General features: G+C 49.4%; 1 protein-coding gene and 1 long non-coding RNA gene across 15 annotated transcripts in view; one reads left to right on the forward strand and one right to left on the reverse strand.

Moving 5' to 3' along the window:
* Nucleotides 1–38: 38 nt before the first annotated feature.
* Nucleotides 39–18142, reverse strand: part of BRPF3 (bromodomain and PHD finger containing 3) — a 22831-nt gene continuing 4727 nt past the window's right edge. The window contains exons 1-13 of one of the 10 annotated variants that reach the window (XM_077789087.2): nucleotides 17288–17419; nucleotides 17104–17156; nucleotides 12920–14322; nucleotides 11901–12057; nucleotides 10392–10523; nucleotides 8352–8480; nucleotides 7695–8007; nucleotides 6365–6628; nucleotides 5732–6209; nucleotides 4769–4866; nucleotides 4128–4225; nucleotides 2512–2666; nucleotides 39–2215 (exon numbers count right to left, since the gene is read on the reverse strand). In XM_077789087.2, the coding sequence (XP_077645213.2) occupies nucleotides 2032–2215; nucleotides 2512–2666; nucleotides 4128–4225; nucleotides 4769–4866; nucleotides 5732–6209; nucleotides 6365–6628; nucleotides 7695–8007; nucleotides 8352–8480; nucleotides 10392–10523; nucleotides 11901–12057; nucleotides 12920–14304 (3393 nt within the window). In that variant the 5' untranslated portion in view covers nucleotides 14305–14322; nucleotides 17104–17156; nucleotides 17288–17419 and the 3' untranslated portion in view covers nucleotides 39–2031. Of the gene's footprint in view, nucleotides 2216–2511; nucleotides 2667–4127; nucleotides 4226–4768; nucleotides 4867–5731; nucleotides 6210–6364; nucleotides 6629–7694; nucleotides 8008–8351; nucleotides 8481–10391; nucleotides 10524–11900; nucleotides 12058–12919; nucleotides 14323–14424; nucleotides 16361–17103; nucleotides 17157–17287; nucleotides 17427–18142 lie in introns of those variants that run through there. The other 9 variants (XM_085561104.1, XM_085561109.1, XM_085561108.1 and 6 more) reach the window with 9 other exon arrangements.
* The window catches only part of LOC110473467 (uncharacterized), a 20229-nt gene continuing 18690 nt past the window's right edge, over nucleotides 16604–18142 (forward strand). The window contains exons 1-2 of one of the 5 annotated variants that reach the window (XR_014950142.1): nucleotides 16604–16742; nucleotides 18018–18138. This is a non-coding gene — a long non-coding RNA (uncharacterized LOC110473467). The other 4 variants (XR_014950143.1, XR_014950140.1, XR_014950141.1 and 1 more) reach the window with 4 other exon arrangements.

Below are 18142 nucleotides of genomic sequence, written 5' to 3' on the forward strand. Positions count from 1 at the left end.
TATTTCTCAGAGAGAAAATATAGTCTCAGACAGTCAGATTATAGTAGGTAAAATTAGCTTTTTTTTTTCTTTACAAGCATAGATTTTCTTATTACTTCTCTTATACCATCTGATATAAACAATTCTAGAAAGCAAATAAACTCACTTTCTACAATAAATAGAGCAATCTGTGCTTTACAGCAGACTGACAGTAACATTTAGGTTCTGTAGCAACAACAGGATATCAGCCAATCCAAATTCTAAACTCATTTAAAAACCAAACAAAAAGAAAAAAAAAAAAAAGAAGACCAACTCCCAAGACCTTAAAACATATACACAGGTCACTAGTCCACAGCTGAGCTACCACCTGGAAAAGTGTATGTTCCTTTAAATAAATTACACTGTGTGCATATAAAAGACCCAGCAACACAACTGAGGACTTCAAGAATGGTGACAATAGGTCTAAATAATTTAGAACATTTTACAACTATATACACAACATCCTTCCCTAGCCACACTCCATGGGCATTATTATCACTATTAATATTTTTATAAACTCCTATGCCCCATCTTTATATGTTAAAGGAATCTTAAAATTCCTTCAACTGCAGTTCCATGCCCCAATGTATAAGAAGTGGTATTTTAAAAAAGTAGAGCAAGTAGAAATGGCAGTGATTACTCCCTACTATTCATTATCATTAATTATTATTATTTTGACTCCACATTCTCTTCAGTATGAAAAAGTTAAAAATAATTTAAAAATACTGAGTTAAAAAGCAAAATGATGATCTTCAGTCTACAATCTTGCTTTGCACCTTTGGCTCTTTAAAATGGGAAAGCAAAGAGGGATATGCAACAGAAGAGATCAGAGAAATCATAAAGTCCTTGGCTAATAGAAAAGATTTAGTCGCCAAGTTCCCAAACATCAGTTTGTCCCTGCTTTTCTGCAATGCAAACCCAAACCAACAGGGATTGTCTGGGTTTAGCTGGATGACAACACTGGAGACCCACACACCAGGGAAGGATGTGCACGTGTGGGAGAAGGTGAAACAGCAGAAGGGATGTGTGCTCTGCTCAGTGCTTGGTTTCAGTCCAAAATGTGGCAGAGGAAAACAGGGAGACAGAAAAGAGGAAGGGGGAAAAAAGGAAGAGGAGCCTTACACCAAATGTGCATAAACCAACACAAAAGATGCATCTCCCTTCAACCCTGATCAACCTCAGTGCCTGAAGAGCTGCTTCAGCTCAACAGCCACCTCCAAAATTACTTCTTACAAAAAGGAAGTTATATTTTCTTAGGTACTGTGCTAAGTCATGATATGAAATGTTACTGCAACAAGCAGAGTCACAGAAACCAGAGCTGAAATGTGAAACTACAAAATCAATTTCTAAGACATACATACAGACACAGATCAGGTAATTTGATTTTCATCTTTAAAGCTCTGTGCATCTGTGCATGAAAATGTGCAGGGGGAGGTTACCAAAATCTCAAGCTTTTCTAAATGCAGTGAGAAAAATCTAAACATGAAAACACAATGGACTTAGGCAGGAGAATCACAATCAGAGTTCCCAGCTATGATTCTGTGCGGGTTTTATGTGATAGGACAATGATTTAAAGAAAATTGAAAAGGCCAATGATGGTTAGGGTAAATTTGGCACAAGAAAGTCCAGTTGGGATTTCTGTAAAGAATCCTGGGGGTGCCAGGTTCCCAGGCATTACCTGGGACTGGCTGATGACCCAAAACCCTGGCAGTCCAGGAGAGGCAGGGGCAGGGGATGGTGCATGAGGTCCCAACATCCAAGTGCTGTGTGCTCTGCTCACCACAGCAACTCACCTTGGCTCCTGTCACCTGTCAGCTTTTCCTACCTACCTTACTCCCTGTAGACTACATTTCATCTCCTGCCAGCTCTTCAGCAAGACACATTCAGGAAGGAGCTGGACCAGGGTTTTTTGGCACATTTCAGGGTGCTCCGAGGCGTGCTGACAGCTGCTGGAGGTGCTGCACTCTGCAGTGCAGTGGGTGTGGAGGAGCAGGAGGCTGCCCCGGCAGCCCCTCACAGGTAGGTGGCTGGGATGAAGGGGTTGTCCCCCTGCACTCGGCTCAGGTGGATCATGGCTCGGTCGTAGGCCACCTGCACCGACTTGCGGATGCTGGTTTTGCGTCCCTCCATCATCTTCAGCTTGTCCACGGTGTCATCCACGCCCAGGGGAAAGACTTTGTCCCGTGGCAGCCACTGCCTGCAGCAGGGAGGAGTGCACAGAGCTGTCACCTCCTCCCCAGGAGCAGTTACACCCATGTAATGTATTTATCCATCATCAATGCCCCACAACGATGGTACAAATGTTTAAATCTCTGCATTTGACATAGAAGTCCCTGCAGCCAGAATGCCTTCTGAGCACAGACTTCTCTCTGCCTGTTTAAATTCCCCAATTTCCATGTAACATCATCATAATCCCTGCGTGCTCCCACATCCCAAAGATTATGTTAAATCTTCTCGCTCCCCCTCATCACGGAGCTGTGTGCACACACTCACCAGGTTCTCTTGTTGTCAAAGAAAAGGACAAGGAAGAGCTTTTCTCCTGCCTCTGTCTGCCTCTGCTCCCCCAGCTTCAGCACATCCATGGGGGGCACAGGGATGGGGACTCCGTTGTGCAGCAAACCCTCGCGCGGCATCTTGGGGTCGATAATCTGGGGACACGGGGAGGACATTCAGCACAAAATCCTTCCAAGCAATGAACAGAATGCATTCTTCTGTTCTTTCAGTGTATCCAAGCTAGACAAATTAAGTCTACTTTGGGTGGGTAAGCAGAATTGTTTGTTTTCAGTATCTCTTTCTAAAAAAAAATTTCAGCCTGAGGCTTCCCCTGTGGGAGGGAAGCCAGCCAGTCCCAAAGCCAGGCACCCCATGTTGAAAAATGGATGTGTGTGGTTCTGTGTGGCTGTAAATGCCTTTACACTAATGTGTAATTCAGTACAAACTCAGTGTTATTCTGTTCAGCAAAGCATTTCCCTCCCTCACACCAAACTCCAAATAAATGCAATGCTCCTGCTGTACTCCACAGGCAAATGTGATTTCACAACAGCTCCATTCTGGGACAACTCACTTGACATCAGTGGCATTGCTCAGATTTGCACTGCATTAGATCAGAACCAGGCCAAATATTTTGAGAGTTGACAAGCAGTTCTGGCACCATCAAGCCAGGGAAACAGAGACTACAATAATTTTGAAGATAAGTCACAACAAATTCTCCCCCTGTAAAGCAGAAATGTTCATGTGCACTTTTGTGCTATGTCAGCACACAAGAAAACAGCAGAAGGTGGCTGCAATACTCAGTCTGTTTTTCTTCCCCTCCTAAGGCCTTGAAAAAGCAAATTGGCTTTGACATTGGCCATCTGTAGGAATTTATTAAGACACTTTGCCACCACAACAGGCTGCTATAGAAAAAGCCTTTTTTGGAGGCAGTCTCAGTGGTTAAATCCATTCTAAGCCACAGTTTAACTCTGGCTGTAGCCACGTGGAGAACTAAAACTGCTTTGGCTGGCCAGGATGGCCAGAAAATCCATGGATATTCCCTCTTCTGGGCTCCCACTAGGAGTAAGAGCATGGATGAGAGTCACACTTCCAGCAAAATCTGCTCTTTTTGATATTTATCTATTTATTAATAGATAAATAAGAAAAGGCAGATAAACAGTAAGGAATAACATTCAAGGGACATGCATATATGCTCATATTCAAATCAAACATATGGTTGTTGCAAGAGGATGTAGGCATGACAGGGCCAGCTGGGCACCTACAGATGGAGCTGTGCTCACCAAACAGGAAAACGTGCAGGCAGCAGAACCCAGTGCCTGCATTTATAAAATTTAGGTTTTCTCATCCCCACAGTACTGATGACTTTCCTCAGAGGAGAGGAAAGAGCTCCTACCCCTGACAATGAGAGACGAATGTTTTATGAATCCTCTGAAAAGCTCTGAAACAATGAGCACAGGGAAGATTCACTGTGCAAAGGGGAAAGGAGAAACAAAAAGCACATTTTACATTATTTTGGGAAGTTTTCCTTTTCTGTCTGGTTACTGTGCACAACAGAACTGTTTTCTGGCTTACCTGAGCTGCAGGGTGAGGCTGTGGGAGAGCCACAGGGCACTTACCAAGGCAGGGTAGGAGGGATAACCACGGCACTTGGCCCACACCAGCTCCAGGGGCTCCAGCTCAGCCTGGCTCTCAAAGGACATCAGGAGAGGCCTGCCTAAGGGACAGCAGGAGACAGAGCTTAGGTGCCAGCAAGAAAACACAAGGAATCACACTGTCATCTCACCCAGGCCTCATCTCAGTAGCAATCAACTAAAACAGATGAACAACTGCAGTACTTAAAGCACACTGACAAGACAACAAGGAAAATCACTTGTTTGTATCTATATGAACTGGGTGTTTATGATAAAATTCAGCATGTACCAAACTCCAGCCTTCTTTGTGCTCTGTCAGTACAGTCAGGCTCAGCACTAAGATAAGGCCACAGTCTCCTAAATCATGGGTCATGTGGCTTCACATGAACTCTTCATGTTAATCAGAAACGTTAATCAGACTGAGTCACTGAAATCAAATGGCCCCACAATGGAATTGGTCATAGATATGAAATCAGCCAGTCCTGGTCCTGGAAAAGGAGTAATGAAAATGCTATCTGCAATAACCTAAATCTGTAACAAAGCAGCCTGGGTAGTTTGTGCAGGACTGGCTCCTGGTGTGCTTCGAGATGCTTTGGTTCAGGTGGGTGCAGGGCAGCAATTCTCACCTGAGCCACTAAAATCAGAGTCTCCATTCACACCCTCCAAGAGGGGCACCCGAGAAAGAGCTGGCTTCCCTCGGCTCCGCTTGGGAGGCATCAAACCACTGTCAGGAAGATGTGGAGAAGTAGGGCATTAGGAGAAAACAGATTATCCTGGACAACAGAGACAATGGATTCCCCAAACTGGGTTAAAATCCTGAAAAACTACAGCACTGGTGCAACACTGACATGAAAAGAACACCAGTTGTCCATAGGCTTAAACTTAAACTCCAGTATCAAAGTGGACTTTGTCAGCCCATATCCTGAACATCCTTCCATCCTCTTACTACAAACAATTCAGAAAATGGACTACCTCCACCTCAAGCAATCATATTTTTTCACATATTGTAATTTTTTTTCTTTTAGAGTTTTCTAAGAAGCAACCTATTGTGAGTGATTTTGGTGCTGGAAAAGAAAGACTGGAGAAAAAGTAGCAAACAGAGCTGCTCCTGGATAGAATAATTACACAAGTTGTCCACGAGACATCAGAACACGTCAGATGCTTGCTTTAATTCTGTTCAGTCATGTTTGAAGTGCCTAGTTCTGCTCTTAAACTTTTGAGAGGAAGAAACCACATATTTAGTAGGTGGTAAAAGTTCAGCATTTCCTGCAGTGCTGAACTGAAAATCTGAATTCAAGTTTTTCCAAGTTTTGGTTCCCAGGAACTGCATCAGTAGAGAGGATGTGCATGCACTGAGAAAGAGCAGTGTAACACACATCCACTTGCTTGAAAAATCAAGCACTGCTTTTGGGACCTGCAGCTTCAGAGGACAAGAGGAACACCCAGCAGCTTTTTGTGTTTTAGAGTCAATACACAAGTAAGTAACAGTCTGGGCTGGGTTTGGAACTAAGAAGTCAAAGAACAGAATCAGAGAGATTAATCCAGACACAGAAGGTGTTTCAGGGAATAGTTCTGCCTGGGCCACTCACCTGCAGGCTTCCAGCACCAGCCCACTGCCCAGGGCAGAGCGTTTCCGCGCCTGGCGCTCCCCGTCGGGGCAGGAGGGAGAGTGCTGCCCGCCCTGCCTGTGCTCCTCCCCGTTCTCCAGGGAGCACTCCAGACCCCTCTGCAGCTTCACACCGTTCTTGGCTTTTTTAAAAAGGACCGATGTCCGCCGGCCCACGCTGCTGAGGGCGGGGCTGGCAGGGCTGTCTGCAGGGGACAGGGCCAGGCCGTTGAGGCCGTTGTTGGACAGCAGGCGCTGGAAAGCCTGGCTCTCCTGCTGCAGAGCCTTCTTGTCAAAGAGCTCCCTGTCCGACACCATCCTCCTCTGCAGCTGGTTCAGGGACCTGCTCTCACTGATGGGTTTGAGTGTTGGAGGGTCCTGCAGAGAGTCCAGCTCTGAGAGGGTGGGTGCAGGTCCTGTGGGCTCCAGGGTTGGAGGGTACGGGAGCTTGGCACCATCTGCTAAAGGAATAAAGAATCTGCTTGAACATTTTAGCAAGAGTCATTCCCAAAACTACCAACAGCCATTCCCATCTTTCCCTAAAGTCACAGGAGAAACAGCAGGCTTTGACTGCTGACGAGCACTAGAGACCTGGAATCAAAATCCCGCTGCTCACCTTTCTCCCCTTCCTCATCCCCTTCCCTGGATGTTGTCTCCAGCCCCTCCCGTGGCACAGTGTCCCCGTTGGGCAGGGCCTTGCTCTGCTGCTGGGCCAGTTTGTGGCGGATGGAGTTGATCTCGCGCCGCAGGAGCCGGATGCGCCGCGTCCGGGCGCCGCTGGAGCGCATGGTGCTCACCGTGTCCAGCTTCTCCAGCAGCTCCTTCAGTTGCGCCTCCAGCGACAGGTGAGCCCGGTTCTCCGGGACCAGGATGTTATCCACTGCAGCACAAGAGAAGGGAACAGTGAAGGAAGGAGCAAGGCTTCTTGGAGAAGCACCTGGGGCCAGTGCCAGGCCTCATTCCCTTTGATGCTGTCTATGAATCAATCGCTTCAGGCTGGGGAAACAACTGGAGCTTGGACTTCCTTCTTTGGATAAAGAGCAGTTGATTCAACTTGACCATCCCTCAGTTCCTGCTACTGCCACGGGGGCAACAGTGAAAGGATATGTCTGCACCCCACACAGAACAACTTGTGGTCTAGGCCCTTGTCAGAAATCTATTTCATTGCCAGATTAAATGACAAAATCAGACCGCAAACATAAGGGGCCAAAACGTAACATATTTTCCATTCCTCTGGCTCTGCTGGAGGGCTGGCATCCACTGGAGCAGGACAGACAGCTGAACACCTACACAAATTTCATAATGACCGTCCATCTGTACCCAAGAGGCCTTCAACATTTAGGAACCAGATGGCACACTGCAAGCTCTGTGTGCTTGATGGCTGTACTAAGTTTAGCCAAGTTACTCAACCAATGCTTTGGAGCTGCCTCAAGAGGGCTGTGGGAATGGATGAGGTTGTGTTGGGAATGGAAAAACTCAGCTAGAAGGATTGCTAAGGTCCCAGCACCTTCACCCCTCATCACCCCCTTTCAGCCCTCAGTGCTCCATCTAACCCAGCTGCTGTACATTTTGCCAGTTAACAATTAAATACGTGAGCTTTCCTCACAGCAAAAAATCCCAGACCCAAGTTTGCAATGCCATTTAAATTAGTGAGTTTGTAAGACATTCCTGGCACAAGTCAAAGAGCACGGGCAGTTTACAAGGCTCTGCCAACACCAACATGCACTAGGAGAGCTGGAGCTAAGCTGCACCTAGCTCAGAGTGCCCAGCTCACCTGAAATCCCACTCTGGGGTTCTAGAGGAGTTCTATATGTGCCTAGGTAAACAGATGGATAGGAAAATTCTCCTATGCAGAATGGCCACAATTTCCATGCAGGCTGAAGGGCATGCTCAGAACTAAAGCTATGATCTGCCTGAGGGAATAAAAACCACTGATCATTACTCACCATCCTCCCAAGAAAAGCGGTAAAAGTCGTGGGGCTTGGGCGACTCAGGCAGGTGAATCCCCACGCCAGTGTCAAAGCCGATGCTGTCGGCCTGGCGCCGCGCGTGACGCAAAATCGCTCCCCCGAGGTCCCGGAGCCGGACAGCTGCTCGGTGGAAAATCGTGTCTTTAGCATTATACCTCATGCAGTTGGCAACTATAAGGTTAAAGTCTTCCTCAAACTCATCCAAGGTTCGGTACAGGTGGGACTCCAGCTTCCGCCTCATGGTGGAAAAATCCATTGGGTTGGAAATGAATTCCAGGTAATCTGGAACCTAAACATATAAAACCTGTACAATTACAAAAACCATTTACTAGCCAACCAGAGCGCACCCATCACAAGCACTCTTAATGCCCTTTCCACTGGCAAGAGGCAGCAACAAATGTTCATTTCTGTGTCACCCAGGCGAGGCAGACACACCCTAGCTCTGCAAAACATTACTCATCCAAAATGTGCTAAACTTTCAGAAAAAAAATACCCTTTTTTTGTCCTGGACACATCATGAGTCCTTTATGAGACAGTTTTTAGTCCACCAGCAGCCTGAGACAAGGTGGTTTGTGCTTCTGCCCAGAATAACTCATCTACAACCCACTAAGCACCTCTAGGAAAGAGACTTGCCTCGTTCAGGTTAACAGGCTCTGTGAAGATCTGGGCAGCATCCTTCTCCTGCAGCAGGTCCAGGGTTGTGCGGAGCAGGACATTGAAAGGGGTCAGCTGCAGCTCCATGGCAGCCTGCTGCACCTTCACCTGGGAACACAGCCATGAGGACACCCACTGAGGACAGGATCCGTGGGTGGTGTCTCCCTCCAGATTCCTCTGAATCTTCCCCCTAGCTTTACTCAGTGGTGGAAACCTCAGGCCGGCATTGTTGTAGAACTTCTGGCAAACACCTTGCACTCTCCATGTACCTTGCCCAGTCCAATCCTTTTACAGGGGAAACTCCTGTTTATTCAATCTCACAAAGTCAAAACAAGAGGAAACCCCAGGAAGTTAAAGGATACCACAATTAAAAATGAAAACAGGCTTTCATGCCTGGTAAATTATCCTGGAGAACTCCCTGCCTCAAGATATTGTTATTATGCCAATTAGCAACATTATATAAAAATTAAGAGTATGCAGGCATTTATATGAACAACATCCATAATTAAGAATAGAGAGCAAAAACAAAGTTGAAGACATAAGCTCTCAGACTTCAAGGCAGAAACCAAACAACAGTGGTTAGATGTCTGCAAATTCCTAATACAGTTCCTTCTATCCTTTAGGAAGTCTCTAATACTGTTTGATTTCAAACAAACAAGTTGTAGCACTGAAAACCTCCTGCATGGAAAATCTATTCAAAGAACAGGATAAAAGTATTTGTCCTTTAACATCTTCATTTCTTTGATCTTGTAATCACTCGTTATGTCATTAAATCAACTCTTCAGTAACAACGGTAAGCGAGTCTGTTAACACAAAGCAAACTGCATTTGATGTGCTCAGCAACAAGACTGCATAAATGAGGAAATGAATATAGACAAAGACCACACTTTTCTCCCAAAACAGGAAAAAAACCAAACAGAGATGCACAATTCTGGAGCATCCTTCTGCACTCACCTAAAAGCTGGGCTGGGACAGAGCCCAACTAGATTTACTTTCCTGTGGTATTTTATCCTTTTAAAAAACACATCACAGTTTCTATAAGCTTTTATGGATTTAGCCAGCTGTGATAGAGTTCTATCAAGATATCAAAAGCAAACAAAGCCCAATAATGGTTTTTGGTTTTTTATCCTCCTACTTAAAATATGTTCACACAGCAATGAGGGCTGAGCAACTGTAAATGTAAATCAAGGACAATGCAGCAAATGAACCATCAAAAGGACTCCAGAAAAGCTGTGGGTAGTTTCTGGCCATGGAAAAATTGCTCTCAGAGGAGCTGTGATCACAGAGGATGCTGCTTTCCCTCTCCCTGCAGACAGCCTGGAAGTACCCAGGCAAGGCCTGAGGATGTGCAGAGGCTCACTGTGTGCCAGTGAGCCTTTTCTGGAGCTGCCCTGGAGGATACCATAGCCAGAGGGCACAGCTGTGGGTGCAGCAACCAACAAGATAAGGATAGCAAAGACAAGCAAGGCTGGCAAGCATTGGAAGCAACTGGTGAAACTTTGGAGATGTGCACACAGGTCAAAGGAGAAATTGGAAAATTAGCAAATGGTCTCCATCTTAAAACTGTTTTTCTAAAAATGTTCTTAGAGGACAAACCACAGGAGTTTTTAGCTTCAGAAATTAATGTCAAATTGTCATTTAGACTTCTCTCTGGAGAAGGTGTTACCAAATTCCTGAAATAATCATGAAAGAAACTTAACTTCTGTTCTGCAAAACACTTGGTCCATGCTGAGAAACAGAAGAGGTTCTGTAGGTCAGGAATCAAATCCACTATTAATGATGCAAATACATTTTGTCAGCACTCTGCAGCCCAGCCCTGGTTCTGAGGGCAGAGGCTGCACAGTGCAAACGTGTGACTGGCACAGGGCGAGGTGGCTCTGCACACCCAACAGTCAGAATGTGTCAAAAGAAGAAAAGGCTCAAGAAAAACTGTTATGCTCCTCCTGAGCCTCCTGCAGCACAGAGAGCTTGCATGGGACTGCAGTTAAGAGCAGGAACTGGATGGTCAGAACTCCCTACCTGCTCCCGTTTGAGCTTTTCCCTCTTCCGGATGAGCTCGATGAGCAGCCGAGCCCGCTCCAAGTCGTGCCGGAGCTTCTGCCAGTACTTCAGCTCCTCCTTCACTGCACTCGTCTTCTCATCCTGCTCCTTCTGCAAAGTATGAGTGGGGTGAGATAAAAAACACCACAGGCTTCCTGTGTTTCCTTCTTTTTCTAGGGAGTTGTTCTCAGAGTCTTCCTCTTACTGCCTTGTCTCTTGTTCAGACTATGTCTCCTCCTTCCTCCAACATTTAGCTGTCTAACAGAGAGAACATCAGCTTTTCTAGATTTTACCTTAGCTGTGAAATTACCCCAAATTATCCTGCAGCTTCACCCTGGGAACACACTTCAGTGTGTGCTCATTTACACCCTCCCTGCTTTTATATCTAAGTTTATTACAGAGGCTGGAAATTTTCCTATGCATTGGAGCAGCAGCCCAAAGCACTTACAGTCTCAAGGGAAGGCAACCAAAAGCAGGGAGAATAGAGCTAGCTTGTAATCCATAAAAAACAGAGCCATGGAAAGACATTTGCCAAGAATGGCCAACAGTGGGAGATGAGCTCACACCTTTCAAGACACTATTTAGTGACTTCACAACACAATCATCCGTCCTCTCCTAAATCTGTAGATTTTTTAGTAATTTGGATGACATACCTCAAGTGCATACAAGTTCATGATTGCAAACAGAACAATTGCTTCCCAAGATCTTCATGGTTTATATTAATAGGATATTTGTTTCTAAGAACTTAATGTAAATTGCCAGTTTAATACACAAAGGAAATGCTGCACTTTCCCAAGCTCTGCACTGATGAGTGGGGAATAATTTTTTTATTTAGCACCCACAGCAGTCTTCTTGCAAACCGAAAGTCTACAAATTCCTCCAACTACAATAGAAATACATTGTATACAATCCCTCCTGACAGGCTGTGTTAGAGGGTAAAGTCCTACTGCTTCATTACTCCAGCAACTGCTTCTCATGCCAAATGCAGTGTTGTTTAATAGCACCAAGATAAAAGGACACAGATGCCAGCTCAAAAGAGGACATAAAGACTCCAGAATTGATAATTATATCTCAATGTGCATGGGATGGACAGAAATTAAAGCTGCAGGGAGAATGACCAGAACTGGAATTTGGCCATAATTCTGGTGTTAAAATAATTTTCTTTACTCACTCCAAGGAATTTGTTTTAATCATTCATATAAGAGATCATTCCACCAAGAGCCCATCACACCCTTGCACAACCCTGGGTCTTCTGACTCAGAGGAAAAACTCCCACCTGCTGTCTCACCAACAGCAACTTTAGTGGCATCATGGATATCCCCCTAATACACCAGCTCAGTTCTTCAGGCATGAGCACACCGAGAGGAGATCGAGAGAGGCTTAAAACGGATCTCTTCACCCTTGCTCCCCTCCCAGCCACGTGTAAAGCTCATCTCCTCCTGGAAGGCAAGCTGTGAGTGCTGCCCCCCGCGCTGGGAGCAGCGGTACCTGCTCGGCGTTCCTCTGGGACTGCAGGTGCGAGTGCAGCCGCCGGATCAGGGGCACCCCGTTCCTCGCCTGCCGCTTCAGCAGCCAGTAGTTGTGCAGCCTCTGCATGAACTGGTTCTTCCTCTGCAGGGAGAGCCCACTGCAGATCTTGTTCAGCCTGAAGGAAGCACAGGGTGTCATGGAGCCAGCTGCAAAGCAATCATGGCTTTGCAGAGCGCAGCGTCTCCTGATGAAGCTTTGCAGGGTTGTGTCAATGCTCACTCTGACGTACACACAAACTGGGACAATCTGGGATCTCCTCACATGCAGACAGATGTGCCCCCTTTTCCTACTGGAGGGTCCCACCAAGCACTGGCCACAGCACAAAGTATGGAATCATCCATTCAGCTCCAAGCCTTAATTTCAAAATTACTTCCCGTGTCAAGAACCTTCCAGGGGCCGTTTAAGTTTGATGTTATTAATCTGGAGCCTGGGAAATTAATTTGACAGGAGTCCAAGAATAACAGATCACCTATTTTAACCTTTGCTTACCATTCTTATCTTACACATGGTGCCTTATCAGCCTATCTGTTAAAACAGACACATCAACACACCTCCTAAGGCACCAAACAAAAATTCAGCACTACCTAGTTCTGCATGAGGAGGAGTTAAGAAACTATGGAATGAGATCTCAATAATTTTAATAATGGGATGACCCCTACCTGCCTACCAACCTGTAATGCCTCAAGTATTTTAAAAATGCCTTCATGGTAGATGGGTATTTTCTATTAGGGACCACCTAAGAGTCTGCACTACACAACAGCTTGGGATGGCTGCTCAGCAAAGCCAGAAAACCACAGTGACACTCAGAAGAAACCCAGCCACAGGTTATGCTGCAGACACTCTGAAAACAGCTATTGCTAAAGCCTTGACTGAAGATTCAGTGTTTCCAAGGTCAACAGTGAGAGGGACTGAGTCCTTAAAACAGACCCTGTTCAGCTACAGCTGTCCAACTCCTTCCCTAAACCTGCAGCACTCACCTGTAAGAGGGAATTTGTGCAACGGCCACCACAGGCATGGATGAACGCCCTTTGGTCGTGTCACTGGGCTCCTTTTTAATCTTTTGCTTCAATTTCACTTGGTTCTTCTTCACAGACCCTTTGGGAGGGCCAGAATTGGCTTCCTCCTCTTCCTCCTCCTTCACAGTGACCTCCTGCCAATCACCACCAGCAGCTGGACACCGTCTTCTCACCGTGCCAGGCGGGGAGTGGCTCTCACAGTAGGCAGTCTTGCGCACGGTGAACGTCGTGCCGTTGATGCTGGTCTCCCTCATGGGCTCAATCTTCATGAAGAGCCCGGCTCTCTGTGCACAGGTGACGTGGAAGGCAGTGTAACAGTTCACCTTGTGGCATTGGATAGCAGCTCCCATGCCCTTCTGCTTGCAGATACAGCATGTGAGCTTCCACCGAGCTGGAGGGATGTTATTGATCCCTTCGATGGGCTCCAGGAACACAGTGTTTGCAAAGCAGACCTCTGGGATCCAGATGGCACAGACCACGTGAGCCCAGCGGCCGTCGCTGGTCTGCTTGAAGGCTCCCCCTTTGTTTGGGCAAAGGACACAGTCCACAGGGCGAGAAGGGGACTGTAAACAGCAGCGGCAAAGCCACTGCCCCTCAGGGATGTAGGGCACACCGTAACACTCCTGGTGCACGGCCAGATTGCAAATGTCACAGAACAGGATGACATTGCTGTTGTGACACTCATCGTCCATGCAGACACAGCAGAAGGCATCCTCATCGATGAGGGACTGCTGAGCCCCGTTGTTTCGGCTCTCAAGGTACGACTCCTTTTCCAACCGATCCACCAGCAGCTCAAAAGTGTCAGCAGAAACTGTCCCATAACCATCAGCCCTTCTCTTCTCATTGACCATCTCCAGCCATGCCAGATCCTCCTCATCCATGTCATACTCCACTTCTACGTCGAGGTCCTCGGGAGGCTTTTCAATATACCGGTAGTAGGCAGCAGGGAGGGGAGGGGCATCTGGCTGGCTGAAGGAGTCCACCACACGGAACTTGGGCTGGGGCAAATGCAAAGATATCCCCGGCGCATGTTTGGAGCAGGACTCCTTCTTCTTGCCTTTGGAAGGTGTTTTCTTAGATCTGGAAGTGAAGAGGGGCTGCTCACTGTTCTCCTTGTTGCTGTTGCACTCGGTGATGTCCTGGGCTGTCAGCTCGTCCTCGGTGATGAGCTTCAGGGGGTCGTAGATGCTGATGCGATGGAGCCGCCCGTCGATGTCCACCTCCACGATGCGCTGGGCCTGCGCGTAGGTCAGCGTCTCGCGGGTGGGCGAGCACTTGAGGCTGTAGGGCGAGGGAGAACGCCTCCCCTCCAGGTGCTGCCGGCACCTCCTCCGAGGCTTCCTCATCCCTGTGGTCCAGAGACCCTGGGACACAACAGCACAGAGGACAGGGTAAGACAAGGAGACAAGCGAGAAGCAGCACAGACTGAAAAACTCACTCAATGCTGCAATAGTATGAATTCCTACCAGACACTCCAGTAACTTCAGGCTCCCCGAGTCTTTACACCTCAGATACAGGCAGGTTTTGATATATCAGCCATTTCTTGCAATGTGTATCAGAGCACAGCACCCTCCAACTTCCTCTATTTGCACCTCAGATGTACATTCTACCACACCACCAGTGAGAAAACCTCAAAATAATTTGACAGCACAATATACAAACAGTCTGCTGTGCATCCAGATCAGCAAACCATTCAGATCCCCTGAAATTCAAACAACATTGTTCACATCTTCTTGCACCATTTACATATCAAGCTCACACAAACCAACAAGTTCTCCTCTGCTCTTTTGCCTGTGACTTTTCATTTATATTCCCAAATGTGCTGGTTGTTTTCCAGGTGAACAGGAATGCACTATTCGGGTCTTATGAATGCTATTTCCAAATTAATTCTTTTTTTTGTCAGCTCCAGACGAGAAAACTAATGGTTCTCCCTCAGTCCAGGAGGGAGCTCCTCCAGGTTTCACAGGTCAGGGCTGCCACCACCAATCCTTCCATTCTGACACTGCAGATGCAAAGTCCCATAATGAAAAATCATCCTCCAGCTTTGCTTTTCCTTCTGTCAAGGGTCACAAACAGAACCAGAGGATGAACTGAGCAATGCAGCAGAGACAAGATGTGAAGCCCTTCTGCTCTTCCACGAGGAAGCAAAGAAGGATAAAAAGGCAACAAGCAGCATGGATCTGAATGGACTTACAAGCTCTGGCGTTAGCCCCTCTGGAGCCACAATTCCCATTCATCCACCTGAGTCACCTGGCTATGGAGAGTCCACAGGGCTACAAGCAGGAAAGCAGCAAGACAGCTCCCAGCACCAGGAGCCGTGAAATGGCATTTGCTCAGAGCCTTAACAAAAAGCCCCAGCCAGCTCTGCCCGCACAAACTGCTAATCAGCAAGCCAGATAATTAGCTGAGAGTCGGCTGCTGACATTAAGGAGGTGCCTGTCAGAGGGGAGCAGAGGAGAAGCCTGGGGAGATGGTCTGGGGGAGGATTCAGACATGGTGGCTGCAGCTCGGAGATCGGAGGGTGAAGGAGGGAGCTGGCAAAGAGGGAAAGCAGAGAGGAAGCCAAGTGAGTAATGCAAGAGAGAAGGGCAGAGTCAAGGATGGGAACATGACTTATGGGAATAAACAAGCTGAGGCTGAAAGAAGTCAGAAAGGAGACAAAGAAAAGCAAATGTAAATTCTCTGTGAGAAGATAAGCCAGCCCAGAGCTTATCTGTTGCTATGCAGAGGCCTGAACCAGCACCTCACCCTTATTTAAAGCAATCCACGCATTCAGTTCCTTTCTGTGGGACCCACAGACAAGGAAACACATTACAAACCCACTATTTGTACTCAGCCAATGCAATATTTGTACTCCATGAAGGACATAGTTCCAGAAACTCTCAATTGTGTGCCACAGCATGCAGCATCTCACAGGACCAGGACCTATAAGAGGTCCAAGCTTATTCCAGAAAGAAGGAGCAAATTCCAGGAGCTATTTAAAAAACACATCTGTAAGATAAAATCAATGGATGCCAGAGGAAAGAAACAACCGAAAGCAGTTGCAGTCCCCTCTGCACCTTTTGCCAACCAAAACACCAGCAAAATTCCTGCTGCCCTTGACAATGTCCCTTCATGTTCCTGCCACATCTGTGCTTGCCCATGGTCCACTCACACTCCTGCCAAGGGTTTATGCTCCTCACACTGACACTGATGCCTGCAACGAATTGTGTCGGTGCCCAAGACATGTGACAGAGCTGCTTGCCTTGGCACACGCAGAGATCTCGATCTTTATCAATGCCCTGGTGCTGCTGTAACCAAGCCAAGCTGATGGAGATGCAGGGCCCCTGAGAGAGGCCCTCCCTCTGGAACAGGCAGAGCACGAGACGGGCCATGGGTGAAGTTTCAGGTATAAAGTCAGGGCTCGCCATGAGCGGTGTCAGATCTCAGCAGCCGCTGAGGGAACGGTGACATGCCCTCAGCTGTCAGGCACTGTCGGGAGCTCCTCTCAGGAGCTACCCCGCGCACCGAGGGCTCCCTGAAGGGAACTCCAGTAGCAGCCAGCGCTGCGAGCCAAGGCACGGCAGGGACCCGGACAGGAACGAAACCGTCCCGGGGGGAGGAGAAGGCGATGAACCCGCGGGACCGAGCCGCGGCCGCGTCTCCCCACGGAACAGCCACAGCCTCCAGAGACAGGGAGCGGGCAGCGCGAGCGCAGCAGGGCTGCAAGGCCATTGGCTGCCGCCGCCGTCCATCACAGCGCCAGCACCAATCGCAACGCGAGCCTCCGCGGGGCTAACGGCGGGTACGCTCGGCCCCGCCTGGGCCAATCGCGTGGGAGAAGGTGGGCGGCGCCCCCGCCGCGCCGCGAAGAAGGGGGGGCCAAGATGGCGGCAATGGGGGGGCCCGGCTGACACGGCGCTGCCCGTTCCCCGGCCCCGGGCGCTCTCCGCCGCTGCCCCCTCCTCGGCGAGGGATCGCGGGCCGCTCTCGCCGCACGGAGACGGAGCAGGGACGCGGGAGAGGCCCGCAGGCTGCGGCGCACCGGCCTCCCCCAGCTCCTTCCCGCCCGCCCGGTCACCTTCCCGCGACCCCGGCGCGGGGGTGTGTGAGGGAGGAGAGACCCCTGAGGGAACGGTGTCGCGGCCTCCCGCGCAGAGCTTTACCTGGCCGGCTCGGCGCGCCGCTGCCGCGGCTTCTCCACCGTTGCCGCCGCCTCCTTTTGGGGGGAAATTTTTGTTTTTGTTTCTCTTTTCCTTTTTTTTTTTCTCTTTTCCTTTTTTTTTTTTTTTTTTTTTTTAAATTCTCTCCGCCTCCCCCTCCCCTCCCCCCTGGGGCGGACGGGCTCACCCAGCCGGCGGCGGGAGGGGAGGGCACAAGATGTCGGCTCCGTCCGCTCCGGCTCCTGCCGCCTCCTCAGCGCCGCCTCCTCATTGCCGCCGCCGCCGCCGCCGCCGCTTCTCCCGCCGCTGCCGCTCCGGCCCCGGTGCCGCTTCGCCCCCCACCACCCTCACCTCCCCCCCGCTCCCCCCCGGGGCTCCAGCGCCCCCGACGCTCTCGGTGCTGTGGAGGCGGGGTGGGGGGGAGCAGGGGACACACGCTCAAGATGGAGGCGGCGGCGGTGGCGGCGCGGGCCGGCCGAGCGGCGGGGAGAGGCGGCAGCCAGCGGCCAGCGGGGGAGGGGGCTCCGCGCTCCGCTCCCCCCGCGGGCAGGCACCGCCCGCCCCTCCCCGGTGCCTTCCCACACCCGGGCCGCGCCGAGCGGGAGGCCCCCGGCCGCTGCCGGGGGGTCCCTCCGCGCTGCCCGCGGCTTGGGCGGGGGTCGCCGCTGCCGGTGCTCTCCCCCTCCGTGGCTGACCAGGCAGCACCGGGGAGCCGCGGCCTCCCGGAGGCCGGAGCGGGCTCGCCCTGTGCCTCGCCTGCCCCCCGCATCATCCGCGGGGTTGGGGTTTGGGAGCTCGGGTGTAGATGTACTGGCTGTGAGTGGTACCTCCCCCGGCAGGCCACGGGAAATTAAGTGGGATTTTTGTCCCTGGCTTGTTTGGGGTGCCTTGATTTTGCAGCCCACTTTTTTTTGCAGGGGGCGTGGGGTCCCAGGAAACACCCTGAAGCATGGTCGGGTGCCAGAGTCCAACCCGGCCACACTCCCAGAGAACCTTTGCCTGCCACAGTTAGTCTACAAGCAACATCAAACAAACAATGTAA

This window comes from Lonchura striata, chromosome 26, assembly GCF_050655825.1.
Source record: "Lonchura striata isolate lonStrDom1 chromosome 26, ASM5065582v1, whole genome shotgun sequence".
NCBI classification, from domain to species: Eukaryota; Metazoa; Chordata; class Aves; order Passeriformes; family Estrildidae; genus Lonchura; species Lonchura striata.